General features: G+C 40.2%; 2 protein-coding genes and 1 pseudogene across 4 annotated transcripts in view; 2 read left to right on the plus strand and 1 right to left on the minus strand.

Moving 5' to 3' along the window:
- The window catches only part of MPHOSPH9 (M-phase phosphoprotein 9), a 46,293-nt gene extending 42,198 nt beyond the window's left edge, over positions 1–4,095 (minus strand). For 2 of the 3 annotated variants that reach the window (XM_032800671.2, XM_032800667.2), the window contains exon 1: positions 3,871–4,095. The gene's annotated coding sequence lies outside the window, so the exon portion shown is untranslated. Of the gene's footprint in view, positions 1–1,658; positions 1,695–3,870 lie in introns of those variants that run through there. The other variant, XM_075059971.1, reaches the window with a different exon arrangement.
- A 149-nt stretch (positions 4,096–4,244) lies between these two features.
- Positions 4,245–10,254, plus strand: MTRFR (mitochondrial translation release factor in rescue). The gene is given in 4 exon segments (XM_032800678.2): positions 4,245–4,452; positions 5,107–5,203; positions 8,360–8,677; positions 9,912–10,254. Coding segments are annotated over 4 exon segments (801 nt in total). The 5' UTR covers positions 4,245–4,279; the 3' UTR covers positions 10,125–10,254.
- A 99-nt stretch (positions 10,255–10,353) lies between these two features.
- On the plus strand, positions 10,354–12,994 carry LOC142045838 (E3 SUMO-protein ligase ZBED1-like; annotated as a pseudogene).
- Positions 12,995–13,591: the final 597 nt, after the last annotated feature.

A 13,591-nucleotide genomic window follows, 5' to 3' on the forward strand; every position in this document is an offset into this window, starting at 1 on the left:
TTATATTACAGCATCTGGAATAATTTTCAAACACAGTTGTCACATGATTTGCATCTACAAACTGTGTTACAAGTGTTCAGAAACCATGCCATGGACTTGCTGGAAGTGGAGAGGTGAAATACAGTGTGTGGTTTCTGCTGGTATGGTAACTCTGAAAAGAACTCTGTCCATAATAGGTACTGAAGTCATACTAGTACTATACTAGCTACAAAAGCTACAAAACACATTTGTCAAGCACAGTTCTGGTCTGTATAGATAAGCCCTTGTACCCTTTCTGTACTACAAAAATAATCAAGCCACGTAACCTAGTTACAACATGATTAAAAGGTGTAGTGTGGACGGGACGTAACTGTGATGTAAAAATCCTGTCTAAGGTTGGGCATTTGATCATTTCAAAAATAACTGGTCAATTGACTAGTCAAATAATGTCAAAAATAGCCAAATAATGTGAAGCACTACTTTATCAGAACATTAACAATAACAAAAAAAGACTATGACTTTATGGTGTCCAATAAATCTTAGATAGATACTTATAACTAAGTAAAAAAAATAAATTACTTAACTGAGTTATTTAAACTCAGAAAAATGCAAAACACAATTAAGTGAAGTTTTGAAAAAAATGATAGCATAATTATATTTTATAGCAATATTAGGTTAGCATTTAAATATTAAGTTACTCAAGACTTAACAATTACAAAAGAAAAGAAACATGAAATTAAACAGAAAGAAAAACAAACATACAGCAACTATAAAAGAAAAAAGTCATTTTTAAATGCACTTATGCTAGGCCAACTCTTCAAGCAGCTTAAGAGCTGTGCATCTATTTTCTTTGTGTTAGGGGAGAAGGTTTAATGACTGAACTCTCCTCTCACTTCTGAGTTTGTATGTTTGTCTAGTCAGTTTAGATAGTAAACACTTCTGGACATGGAGCATGTCTTTTAATTTGTTTAATGTGCTTTGTAAGCTGCCATGTGCATTCATGGTCTAGTACAGAGGTCGGCAACCTTTCAGAAGTGGATTTATTCACTCCGATTTAAGGCTGTGTGTGCCACTAATACATTTTAATGTTTTTAGAAGGTCTCTTTCTATACGTCTATAATATATAACTAAACTATTGTTGTATGTAAAGTAAATAAGGTTTCTAAAATGTTTAAGAAGCTTCATTTAAAATTAAATTAAAATGCAGAGAGCCCCCGGACCGCTGGCCTGGACCCAGGCAGGGTGAGTGCCACTGAAAATCAGTTTGCGTGTCACCTTTGGCACACGTGCCATGGGTTGCCTACCTCTGGTCTAGTATACAATGATATACATACATACAGTACATAGAATGTTTGTTCTAAAGATTATACCCAGTCAAAGGGCTCAGCTTTCAATCAGTTACCTTTTTCCCCAACAGATGGCATTAGCAGGTAGAAAAGTGAATGACAAGACATAAGTAGGCTTACTAATTGACAGCACTAGGATACAGTCAAAAAAGTAGGCTGCTGCCCAGTTCTGGGCATTCTTGCTGGACAATATTTGATGTTGGTCAAATAACAGGTGGCCCGTTGGCCAGTCAATTGACCAGCTTGCCAACCCTAGTCCTGTCCATATTATCTCTGTCTGAGATAAACACCTACAAGATCTCTATCAAGCATTCTTAAAACTACAATACCCACCTGCTGAAGTGAAAAAACAGACTGACAGAGCCAGAAGAGTACCCAGAAGCCACCTACTACAGGACAGGCCCAAGCAAGAAAATAACAGAACGCCACTAGCCATCGCCTACAGCCCCCAACTAAAATCTCTCCAGGAACTTCTACAGAACTGCCGCTTTTCTTCGCCTTCACCCCTTGTTAAAAGAGATGTCCCACCGGCATCATGCAAAGACTCTACAAGGTATTTCTTAAGGTGATCCCAGACTAGCAACAGATCTTGGGAGCCAAACCAGTCATGATCTCTTCTAGCACATGGCACGGAGATTTTGATGCCAAATTATCTCAACCCAGCACCTGGCACATTGTGTCAACATGCATTCACTGGCCTCAGCTTGATTCCTGAACTTCCTATGCATAGAATGAACCGATCAAGCTTCTTTCTCACAGAGCTACATCAAGTGACCCCAAAATACGACCAGTCACATCAGCCTCACGCACGAGGCAGCGTCATTGTTAGCTCTGTCCACCAGTGCTACTGCATTGCTGTATACTAACCTCTTCAATATTCCAGTAAATGAAGCTAATTCAAGGTACTCTCCTGATAAAGCGGCCAATATTCTACCATTAAATGGACACAAATCTGACATCAGGAATTTCATAACATTCAAAAACTCAGTGGTGAGGAACCACTTCAAGCCTCTCTTAACTCACTCAGTTGAACAGATCATTGAAGGTGGCAATTTTGCAACAAAAAAACTTCAAAAACAGAACTCCAGAGAGAGACTGCTGAACTCAAATTCATATGAAATAGAGTACAATTAAGTTCAGGGCCTCAACAGAGACTGGGAATTGGTTGGCGTCATTCAGCATAATTCAATCTATTTCCCTATGTTTAAAGTTTCTCCTCACACCTTCTTATGGGGTCATCTTAATTATCAACTCTTCAAAGTGTTTTTCTCCTTGCTGGATTGATAGCTCATCTCAAATTGATTTAGAACTTCTTTCCTGTTGGTATTGAAATACTTCTACCTTTTCAACTGTTCTGTATGTTCCTGTCTGTGTGTTCCATTCTATGCATCCAAAGAAGTGAGCTGTAGCTCATGAAAGCTCATGCTGAAATAAATTTGTTGGTCTCTAAGGTGCCACAAGTACTCCTGTTCGTTTTCCAGATACAGACTAACACAGTTGCTACTCTGAAACTAAATTAGACTAGTCTGCAAAAGTAAACCTTATATGTGTTTTCCCTCAGATGAACTGATGCAAGTTTTTTACTACAAGTTAAATACCTGTGAGTAAAAATATGGAGAAGTGCACATAAAATTGTGTCTAAATTGCTCTGAGTTTTCAGTGTGCAGCAACTACATTTCAGACATTACGTGATGGCTTTTTTTTAAAAAATCACTCTTAAAATAACTGGGCCATAACAGGAAATACATTTGATCACTAAACTTCATTTGGGAAAACTACACCACTCCAACTATACCAGTGCTTAAGAGCGTGACACATAACTTCCACTCTTTTTACAATTTTTAATTATTCTCATTTTTAAATTAAATAGAACAATGACAGGAAACACTTCCTGGGTTCTATTCTTACAAGCCAACGCACATCCTAGAACAAACTCTAGGACCAACTCAAAAAAAGATGAACTAACCATGTATGCTGGTGAGCTGCTCCATCAACACATTTACAGGGGGGATTACCCCCCTCATCTGAGAAGCATCTGGTGCCTTTACCCACAAGTACTTTCCTCCTCTCCCACTTCAGGCCCCCTGTCCAGTATCTCTTCCCTTTCAGCCCCCCATCCTACCTCAGGCCCCTATCCTCCCCCTGGTCACCCCCCACTGGTTCCTCTCAGTCCTTCCAGCTTCTTCTCCCAGCTCTCCCTCAGTCCTACCGCCTCAGCCGCTTGCTCTCCTCTCCCCCTCTAACCTCGCCTCCTTTTCGTCGGTTTCCTCTCCCCTAAGAGCTTTCCGCCCCGCCCCAATTTCTCAGTTCAGGCTCCGCCCCTCTCCTCTCATTCGACGTTCACCCACCGCGTTCTAGACTGTTGACAGCGCTGCCGCCCCAGCATTGGTCAGAAAGACCGCCGCTCGCTCGTGGGGCGGGGCCGAAGCTATAAATGAGGACGTCTCGCCTCAGCTGGGGGGCTGGAAGCTGCGGCATGGCAAGACCAGCCTCACTGGGTGTCTTCTACTCCAGGGGCCCCCGTCTGGGCTCGCTCGGCCCTTACCTGCATCTCTGCCTGTCCGGAGGGAGGGGTGTTCTGGTTTCAGCACTGTTCCCCTCCAGCGACCGTTAGGCTGTAAACAAGCAGCAGCCGCGATCTCCTTCTTCACGATTGGCGGCTGGGATTCGAACGTTGGGGAGGCAGAGGGCACGAGAGACGGGGCCCCCTCGCGATGATTGGCTGTTCTGGCCGCGCGCCAGACCCAATCGTGCGACCTTATTGGCTGAGGTACGGGAAGTACAGGCGAGCCATATCCCCACGTTCCGATTGGCAGGTGCGGCTGCGCGCCGCACGAGTACCCGGGTCACGATTGGCTGAAGGGAAGAAGTGGCCGTAACACAGGCTGCTGCCCAGTGATTGGCTTTTCCGCTCCGGCATAGTGCGGAAGGCCTGGCTTGCCCACGCATGCTCAATGACGGACTGTGAGGGATTTTTGCGGATTGTACATGCGCAGAACGCGCATACGGCTCAGTACAGTAAAGCGTTTTACGCATGCGCAAATGTATGTCTGGGTACTGTCTTGGGGTGCATGCGCAAAACGGCCGATGGGGATGTTGCAGGGGCTGTACTGACCGTTAGTCGCCGGTAAGTAAGAATGGCCCCGGCTGGCGCCCCTCCCCCTTTCAGCTGGACTTCCGGCCAGCTCTTCGCCGGGGCTTATCAGGCTACAGGCTGGGGCGAGAACCCAGCTCCTATCCCTGCCCCCCCCCGCGCTAGCCCCCCTTTCCCTTCGAGAGCGAACCCAGGAGTCCCGGCTCCTATCCCTGCCCCCCCCACGCGCGCTATCCCCCCTTTCCCTTCGAGAGCGAACCCAGGAGTCCCGGCTCCTTATCCTTGCCCCCCCCCCGGCTCTAGCCCCCTTTCCCTTCCAGAGCTCAGCAGTGAACCCAGGAGTCCTGGCTCCTATCCTTGCACCCCCTCCGGCTCTAGCCCCCCCTTTCCCTCTCAGAGCTCGGGAGTAAGCCCAGGAATCCCAGTTCCTATTCCTTGCACACCTATCTTGACCCCACTCAGCTCCCAGAGCTGGGGAGATAATCTACAAGTCTTGGCTCCCAGGCCACCTTCCCCTGTTCTAGCCACCGCTGCACAGACTCCCTTTCAAATTTGTTTTTCATGGACTTAGAACTGGGTTGTAGAACTTCACTTGAGGTCTTGATGGATCCCCCAAAAGGTATGCCTGATGGGGGGGCCAGCAGGATAATGCATCTGCAACATTGAGACTCCAGCTCTGTCCCCTAGCTGTCAAGGGTCTGTTTGGTAACACCACTGACTGAGAGAGAGGACCCATCTCACTCCCCCTACACTGGAACCCCAGGTTGCAAACCAAACAGAGCAGGTGTTATAACTTTTTATTCCCTTGACCCCACATGCTATTTTTTTCCTCTGCTTCTCCAGCTTATGCTCACAACCTCAACTCTATCCTAGAATCCTTATGCTGCTAATAGGTGGGACAGGTGCTTGTTAGGGTGCTGCTAGTGTGTGAGGAAACTAAAGCAGACTTGCATGAACCGCAGATTGAGAATCACTGAAACAGTTTGTGCAGGTCTTACTTAACTATTAACCCTAGTCAGTGACCTTAAGTGGATGGTACTCTTCTTAAGAAATAGATACAAGTTATTGCAAATGGTTATTTGCATTTCAAAATAAACACTGATGTTTTGGACTAGTTCGTAGTTGCCCCAACATACATACATACACACACAATGCCAACAGAGTGCTAGTTGCTTTACAGACAGATATGAAGATAAGGTGCCTTTTCCAAAGATCTTATGCTAGAAGGGGGAAAAAAACCATCTCTTATGTATATGCCATAATTGCTTACCATGATGAGTACTATCCAATCTATGTTTTAAATCAGATCATGGTCTCTTGCAGACCTCTTCCTAGTTGATCTTGCAGTAAAATCATGATGCAGTGTTTCTACTACCAGTTATTTCCTTGACAACTGATATTGTAAGTACTGGATTGTGACTTCACTGCAGGATGAAGCAGGAGAGGATGTGTTTTCACTAATGACTAAATCACATAGGAAGGATTTATATTTTTTATGTATAATATGACCTGCAAATTAGTGTGATAATACTGATCCATTAAATAATGCTACTCACTTGTGCAGCACCTCAGTAAGGCAGGTATTGCATGTCTTAGAGATGGGTGAAATAAGCTATAGTAAGGGACTTGTTTAAGGTCATACAGTGGGTCAGGGTAGAAGAAGGACTAGGACACAGGTGTCCTAATACCCAGGTTGTCCACTACTCTTTCTAGTAGGTGACACCCTTGCATTTGGGAGTATGTGCTGACTGCTCCAATTAGGAAGGCTAGCCAGAAAATATTTTGCATATTAAAGTACTGACCTTCTTCCTAGCCTGTTAAGGGCATTTTGTTAAAATTGATGAAGTTTTGTCAGATTGAGTTGCAGGATATATTTAACCAAGACATTTGACTATTAGAAGCCTTTCATCAAAATAGAGTGATAGTTCTGTGTTTTAAGAATGTGTGGAGACTTCAATAATTAAAAACCCCAGTGTGCTGTTGGATGCTATAAATAGGGTATAATCATTGCAGCGCTTTCAAACTGCACAAACCACCCGATCTAAGGAATTCAGATAGCCTTGACATTTCTAGGACTCTATTAAAAAACCCTGGGATGATACTGTTTTTGTAGACTAAGATGTTTCCCCTCATTAAGCTACATTAATGATAGCAAGGTACCACCCATTCTCATTAGGCCTAAGGTTCACCATGATTTCCTTTTTCTCTTGCACACACTATAAAAAAAAAAAATAATCCCACAGCTGTTAGGTAAAGACCTTGTTTTGTGTAAAGTTAAATCCTGGTAGGTCAGTCTTGCTCTGTACATATTTGTTTGTCTTTTTTTTTTTATAGCTATAGCATCAAGGAACAGTAGCAAATTCACATGTCTGCAAGCATCAAGCATTCCCCAGATCTTCTCTATTCATGTGATGAGTAGTTGAGACAGTTATCCTTTGTTTCAACTAAGGTTGTCTAAGCAACCAGTTACTGACAATAGTAACTGAGCTGGAGGAAAGGGAAAATTGTTACCATAACTCCTTGCCTGCTATACTTTGAAGAATTAAGAGTTGCTTTATGGTTTCTGCAATAAAACATTGCATTCCCATCTTTTAGTGCCACCAAGTGGCCAGTTTGACTTGCTCATTAAAACCACTCAAAACCATATCCATTTTTTCCCTTTTCTCATACCAGGGTAGATTTATTGCTAGTTGAATGTTAACATATTTCATCAACTGCATTCAGGACATACAATTCACATATTCAAGTAGTCATTCTTTTGAGCCAAATAACTAAATATTTAAAGCAAAACAAAGATATTTATTATCTTAACAAGGAACAATGCTGTTTGATAGCACTAGAAATCTGAAGTCATTTGTGGTTGCAGTGCAAGCTTCCCTGCACTTTCAGGCCTTTAAAGATCAAAACCCTGACCAGCAGGGATCACCTCTAGGGGTCAGGCATTCTATCTTCATAGCCCATTTGCTCCTTCACTTGCTGTCTTAAATTGTCAGTGTCCATTTTGATGTGGAAACAAACGGTTGTGAAGGGGAAAATGGAAACAGATGGGGAGTGGGCATGAAAATCACTAATTAAATCACAAAGGTGTGATGACAGGAACAATTTATGGCAAACAGCAAAGCACAAAAGATTCTTAATTTGAAGTCAAGTTGATCAAGTTGGTATACTGATAAATACAGTAAAGTCAGTGCAGCATGAAGTGCCAGCAAGTAAAAACATGTTACTTCCATTTATTTTAAAAATTAGAATGGGAACCAGGGATGGTCTCAAAACTATAGGAACTATTAAGCTAATGCAAGAATGAATCTGGACTTAAGGATATCAGGACTCAGTGGGAGTTTTGCTTAAGTAAGGACTTCCAGATAAGGTTTTTATGTAGCCAGATGCATAGCCTTCTCTTTCCATTAGGTCTTTACCTCCTTTTTTTCTGATATAGGGGATAATATTCAGATCATTAATTTCTTGAGGCCAGGATTTCACCCGGAGTATATAAACCAAAACTGCTTCCCTGTTTGAATGCTGTTTTGAACCATTGTTTAAATCAAGTTTTCAAGACAAAGTAAACTAAAAAGAATGTGAGCAATTAGTTCATTTCACCAGAACTAATTGTATCTGAAAGCTCAGATTTGGACATTTGAAGTGGGAGGCTTTTTGGTGTTAATAAGTGTTTTCAGGTGCCACTTAACACCTCGAGTTTGAAGTTTAGTCACTCTGTTTTAATTAGTGGCTATTTTACAGATTCCTTACAGAAAAAACAACAACTTTGGCTACTTTAAAAAATTTTCTTGCAACTTCATAACATTCATTTGAAATATTTAGCATTCCAGAATTGACATACCTGTAACAACGTTGCATAGCTAGTTTATAACATCTTTTAAAATACATTGGGTCATATGGCACTAAACTAAATCATGTTAAAACAAAATATTTTCTATTTTAGGTTCCAGTCAAGAGGAGGTTTTGTTTCTATTTCTTTATGAATGCTTCAAGTTTGTTTAATTCCACAATCTTACTAACCAAAATAAGTACATTGTCTTGGAGGCCATGGCTTTGGAGGCAGCAAAAGTTTTTATCCCCCCGACTGGCTGTACCTTTATTTCTGGTAGCAGAAAAGAAGAATTCTTGTGATCTTCTTGCACTAAGTGAAACAGACTTAGAAGAACAGTTTGTAAGAGGTGATGGCCCAGGAGGTCAAGCAACTAATAAGACAAGCAACTGTGTGGTCCTGAAGCATATTCCATCTGGGATCGTAGTCAAGGTAATTCATTTATTTGGTTTCATTAAATATTTAATTATATTGTTGTTTTGACAAATAAAATATGCAGAATTTTAAAATACTGTGTGCAGGATTTTTAATTTTTGGTGTAGCATTCCCCCAGGAATATAATATAATTAGAATTTAAAGAGCTACATGATAGCATTTGTGTTACTTTGTCCCAGTTTTTTTTTAGGCAATCCTTTCATGATATCATTCATAGGAAAAGTAGGCAGCACCAAATTTGCATTCAAATGTTACATCCAGTTAAAGGGATCCTGAAATTTAGCTCCTATCATCTAAAGAACTCAAAAGTACTTTCTAAACTTTCCAACATGCTATGCTGTAAGGAAATTTCTCAATTTTACAGATGGTGAAATGGAGGGACAGAGCTTAAGTGATTTTTCCCAGAGTCCTAGAGCAGGGAACAAAAAATCAGGACTCATCGCTCTCCCTTCCCTGTTACAAATGCTAGATGAGACTACAGATCCAACAAGCTTGGTACAAACTGAGCATACCTATTGCTCCTCAAATTATTAATGAGCAAGAATAATTAACTAGGAGTTGGCCATTTATCCTTATGAGACAAATTTTTGCTCACTAGCTATAACAATGTGTTCCTTTTACTCAGTATAATTTAAATTCAGAAGTAACTTCAAAGGAAGGAAGGAGCAATCTTCAAGTCTACCAGTGAGAGGATTAAGACAAAAATCAGTAGGCAAACTACAAGAACCTTTAAACAATAAATGCTACCTCAAAACACTAACATCACATCATCTGGTGGCTGCCAAAAATGCTTTGGTCTTTACTGCTATAGAAGAACGGGAGAGGCTGGCTCATTTAAAGTGGATTTTTTTGAGCCACTAATTTAATTAATACACTTCATAATTGTTCTAATCATCTCTTGAATGTTACCACATAAAGAGAACACTTTTCCTTTAGAAACTGTCATGACAAGTTTGGTTTCTTATTTCCTTGTGCAATTTCGCTTACTAGCCTGAAATTAAATCTCTTCTCAGAGTTTCTTTTTCTTCCCTTCAGCCAGTACATAAATAAAATCAAATTACAGGCCAAGTATTCCACTCCTTAATCATATAAACAGTTTTAAATTTTAGGATTAATTTATATTAAGGATTTTACAGGATGAGACTCTACAGTAGTACAACATGTTTAGTAAAAGGAAAAAATGTGTATGTGTAGAATGAACAGAATTAATTTACAATATTTTTTTCTTCAGTGTCATCAAACTAGATCAGTGGAGATGAACCGACAGAGAGCCAGAGAAATCCTGCAGCAAAAAGTTGACCTCTTTTACAAAGGTGAAAATAGTGACATTTTTAAAGAGAAAAGAGCAGCTGAGAAGAAAAAGCAAGAAAAGAAAAAAAGAGCAAAGGAGACTCTAGAAAAGAAAAGGCATATTAAAGAAATGCAAGAATCAGATGCCAAATAAGCGTGAGAGAAAATATTGATTTGGCTTGTCAGGAAAAGAAGAGAGTTTGTCACTACCCTTGAAACATGTTAGAAGTTTTCTGGCTTAATACTGTTATAAGACTTCATAATAAACACTATTAAAATGTTGAGTTTAGTGACCTGCTATTAGTGCAAGGCTAAAGTATTTAGCACAACATTAATAGCAGTCATATATTTCATCTTCTGCTGTGGACATCCCAGTATACTCAGATTCAATATAATCAGTTCATTTGTGCCAAGTTTAGGACAGGTGTGGTAAGAAAACAGGATCCATAAGACCTTAATTAAATGGATGTTACAGGAAAACTCTTATCCAATATAGTTAATGGAGGGGGGGGAAATAAGAAACTCAATCAGCTGAGAATATTCTCCTCTCACAGTGAGAGGATTTAGGCACAAACTCTAATGCTTTAGTCACATAAAGATGAGGACTTCTCCTCAAACATAGTTGACCTAGTCCTGTAGTCCATACGCAAGCAACTTTTCCACTTAAATCAGAATCCCTTTTATAAATTAGAGTAGACAGCTTGGATGAACTATCAAAAAAATCCCTCTCGTTTCTCGTAGTGTTGTCAATGAATTGCAGTTAATGCAAGCGATTAATGCAAAACAAGTAACTTTTTTTTATGAGTTAATCACACAGCTTTGTTTTGACCCTCTTCACTTCCTGTACTACATTACTTGGTGGACACTGTTCTCATGATCTGGAGTGAGTAAATATCAGAAAAAGTTTATGGAGCAAAGCAGCAAAAGTTTAGGTCTTTTGAATGGGAAGTTTATTTTTAAGAAACTTCTAGATGGTTCTCTGGATAAAAAGACAGTTATCTGTAGCTAAGGCAAGGCTGAGTTCCAGTACCATCGAAGTACTTCACATCTGCAGTACCACATACGCACTAAACATGCTTTTGCCTCCGGTTCTTGTGCTACAGATAACCCATTGACAGCAAATGAATCCTGACAGCTACACCAGAGCAGGCTAACAGAGTTGCTACAAGTCCACAGATCAAACAAAGTACAACAGTTTAACCAATGCTATTGCAAAGTGGATAGCTATGGACTGCAGCCCACTCAACATTGTAAACAAGACAGGTAAGAGGTGTTATTCAAATTGCATCTTCCAATCAGTGATATACCATGCCCTCCCAAGAGCCCATTGCGTCACAAATACTTGGCCTATGTCATGAGAAGACTATAAAGTTGGAGCTTCTGAAAAATCCACTAGCTGCTGCTTTGACTGGTGGTCAGTGGACATCCTTGAGCAATCACAGCTGTCTGGAGTCACAGCACACCTAATTGATGCTGCATGGACACCGCAGTTGTTTACTTTAACAGTAACACATACTGAAGAGAGACGTTATGCTGAAACATGTGCAGAGTGTTTCCTGGATGTTGCAAAAGAATGGACTATTCAAGAACAGGTAACTTAGTACTGACAGAGCACATAATATGATTGCAACAGCCAGTCATTTGCCTTTTGAACATGTGGCATGCATCACTCATAATCTGCAGCGATCCATTACAATAGCACTCGATGGTGGTTTAGAAAACGTGCTGGCAAAATGTAGAAAACTTGTGGGCCATGTCGAATACAATCCAGTTAACAGTACAGAGCTAAAAATACAACAAGCTGCAAATGGACAGAAACAAGAACCTCTTGTACAAGATATTTCAACCAGATGGAACCCCACATTGGGTAAGGTTCAGTTCATGCTTAGAAATGAAGCTGCTGTCACAGCCACATTAGCTCTTCGAAAGCACAGTCTATTAGTGCCGCCAGATGGTGATTTTGAAAAACTGTGAGTTAGAAACACTACTTGAGCCTTGGACGGTTGTGACTGAATTCCTTGGGGGGAAATTGTATGTCTCCTGCTCTGTGGTTTTACCTGTATTCTGCCATTTATCTCATGTTATGGTAGTCTCCAGTGACAACCCAGCACACGTTAGATTTTAAGAACACTTTCACTGCAGATTTGACAAAATGCAAAGAAGGTACCAATATAAGATTTTTAAAGATGCTACAGCACTCGACCCAAGGTTTAGGAATCTGAAGTGCCTTCCAGAATCTGAGAGAGACGAGGTGTGGAATGTGCTGTCAGAAGTTTTAAAAGAGCAATACTTCAATGCAGAAAGTACAGAACCCGAACCACCAAAAACAAAAAATTTTTGTTAGTGCCATCTGACTCAGATGATGAAAATGAAGGTGCATCACTCCACACTGCTTTGGATCATTATTGAGCAGAACCCATCATCAGCATGGAAACATGTCCTCTGGAATGGTGGTCAAAGTATGAAGGGGCATACAAATGTTTAGAATATCTGGCATGTAAATACCTTGCAACATTGGCTACAACAGTGGCTTGTGAATGCCTGTTCTCACTTTCAGGTGATACTGTAATAAGAAGCGGGCAGTATTATTGCCCATAAATGTAAACAAACTCATTTGTCTTAGTAATTGGCTGAACAAGAAGTAGGACTGAGTGGACTTGTAGGCTCTAAAGTTTTACATTGTTTTTGAGTGCAAGTATGTAAAAAAAAAAAATCTACATTTGTAAGTTGCACTTTCACAATAAAGAGATTGCATTACAGTACTTGTAGAAGGTGAATTGAAAATACTATTTTTTATAGTGCAAATATTTAATCAAAAATATAAAGTGAGCACTGTACACTTTGTAGTCTGTGTTGTAATTGAAATCAATATTTGAAATTGTAGAAAAACATCCAAAATATTTAATAAATTTAAATTGAAATTCTATCATTTAAGTGTGATTAAAACTGTTTTTTAAAATGACTTGACAGCCCTAGTTTTTAGACATTACATCTTTGTCAACTGAAGAAAGATGTGATAACTATCAGACAAACATGTAGAGGATACTGTAGGTTGAAAGCAACTTTGGTGAGTTCACTCATCTGAACCATTCTTATACAAAGTGTCCCTTTCCCAAAACTATTATCCCCTAACATCCATAGTTTGCAGTGATAAGTATCCCTTTCTTTGGGTTTCATTGTCCAGTTTTACTTAGTTTACCATGCAGAATTTTGATGCGACTGAATACCAGTGTTATGCCATTGTCTTTTCTGTATCATACTACATTTGAATAGTTTCACCTCAGAAAGGGTCTTTATTCTGTTAAAATTTCCTCTAATTTATTTGAATAGGGAGCATCTACTCCATTTTATTAAAGATGTTGATTTAAAATCACACAGGAAAGAAGTGATCTTCCATCTTAATGGCGTGGTGGTGATTTTTTTTTTTTTTTACAAGGTGTCAAATCACATCTCTTGAACTTTACAGTATCTTTCATTCTTATATATACCCCGCACTTCGCTTTTTATAAGTAGTAATGGAGCCGGCAAGCAGCCTTACCTGCTTCCTGCAGCGATTAACTGCGTCAGGCCAGTGCTATGGCTGGAACATCTCCAGCAGTCTGCAGCACTGTTCCCTAGTCT

This window comes from Chelonoidis abingdonii, chromosome 22 (genome assembly GCF_003597395.2).
Source record: "Chelonoidis abingdonii isolate Lonesome George chromosome 22, CheloAbing_2.0, whole genome shotgun sequence".
Taxonomy (NCBI): domain Eukaryota; kingdom Metazoa; phylum Chordata; order Testudines; family Testudinidae; genus Chelonoidis; species Chelonoidis abingdonii.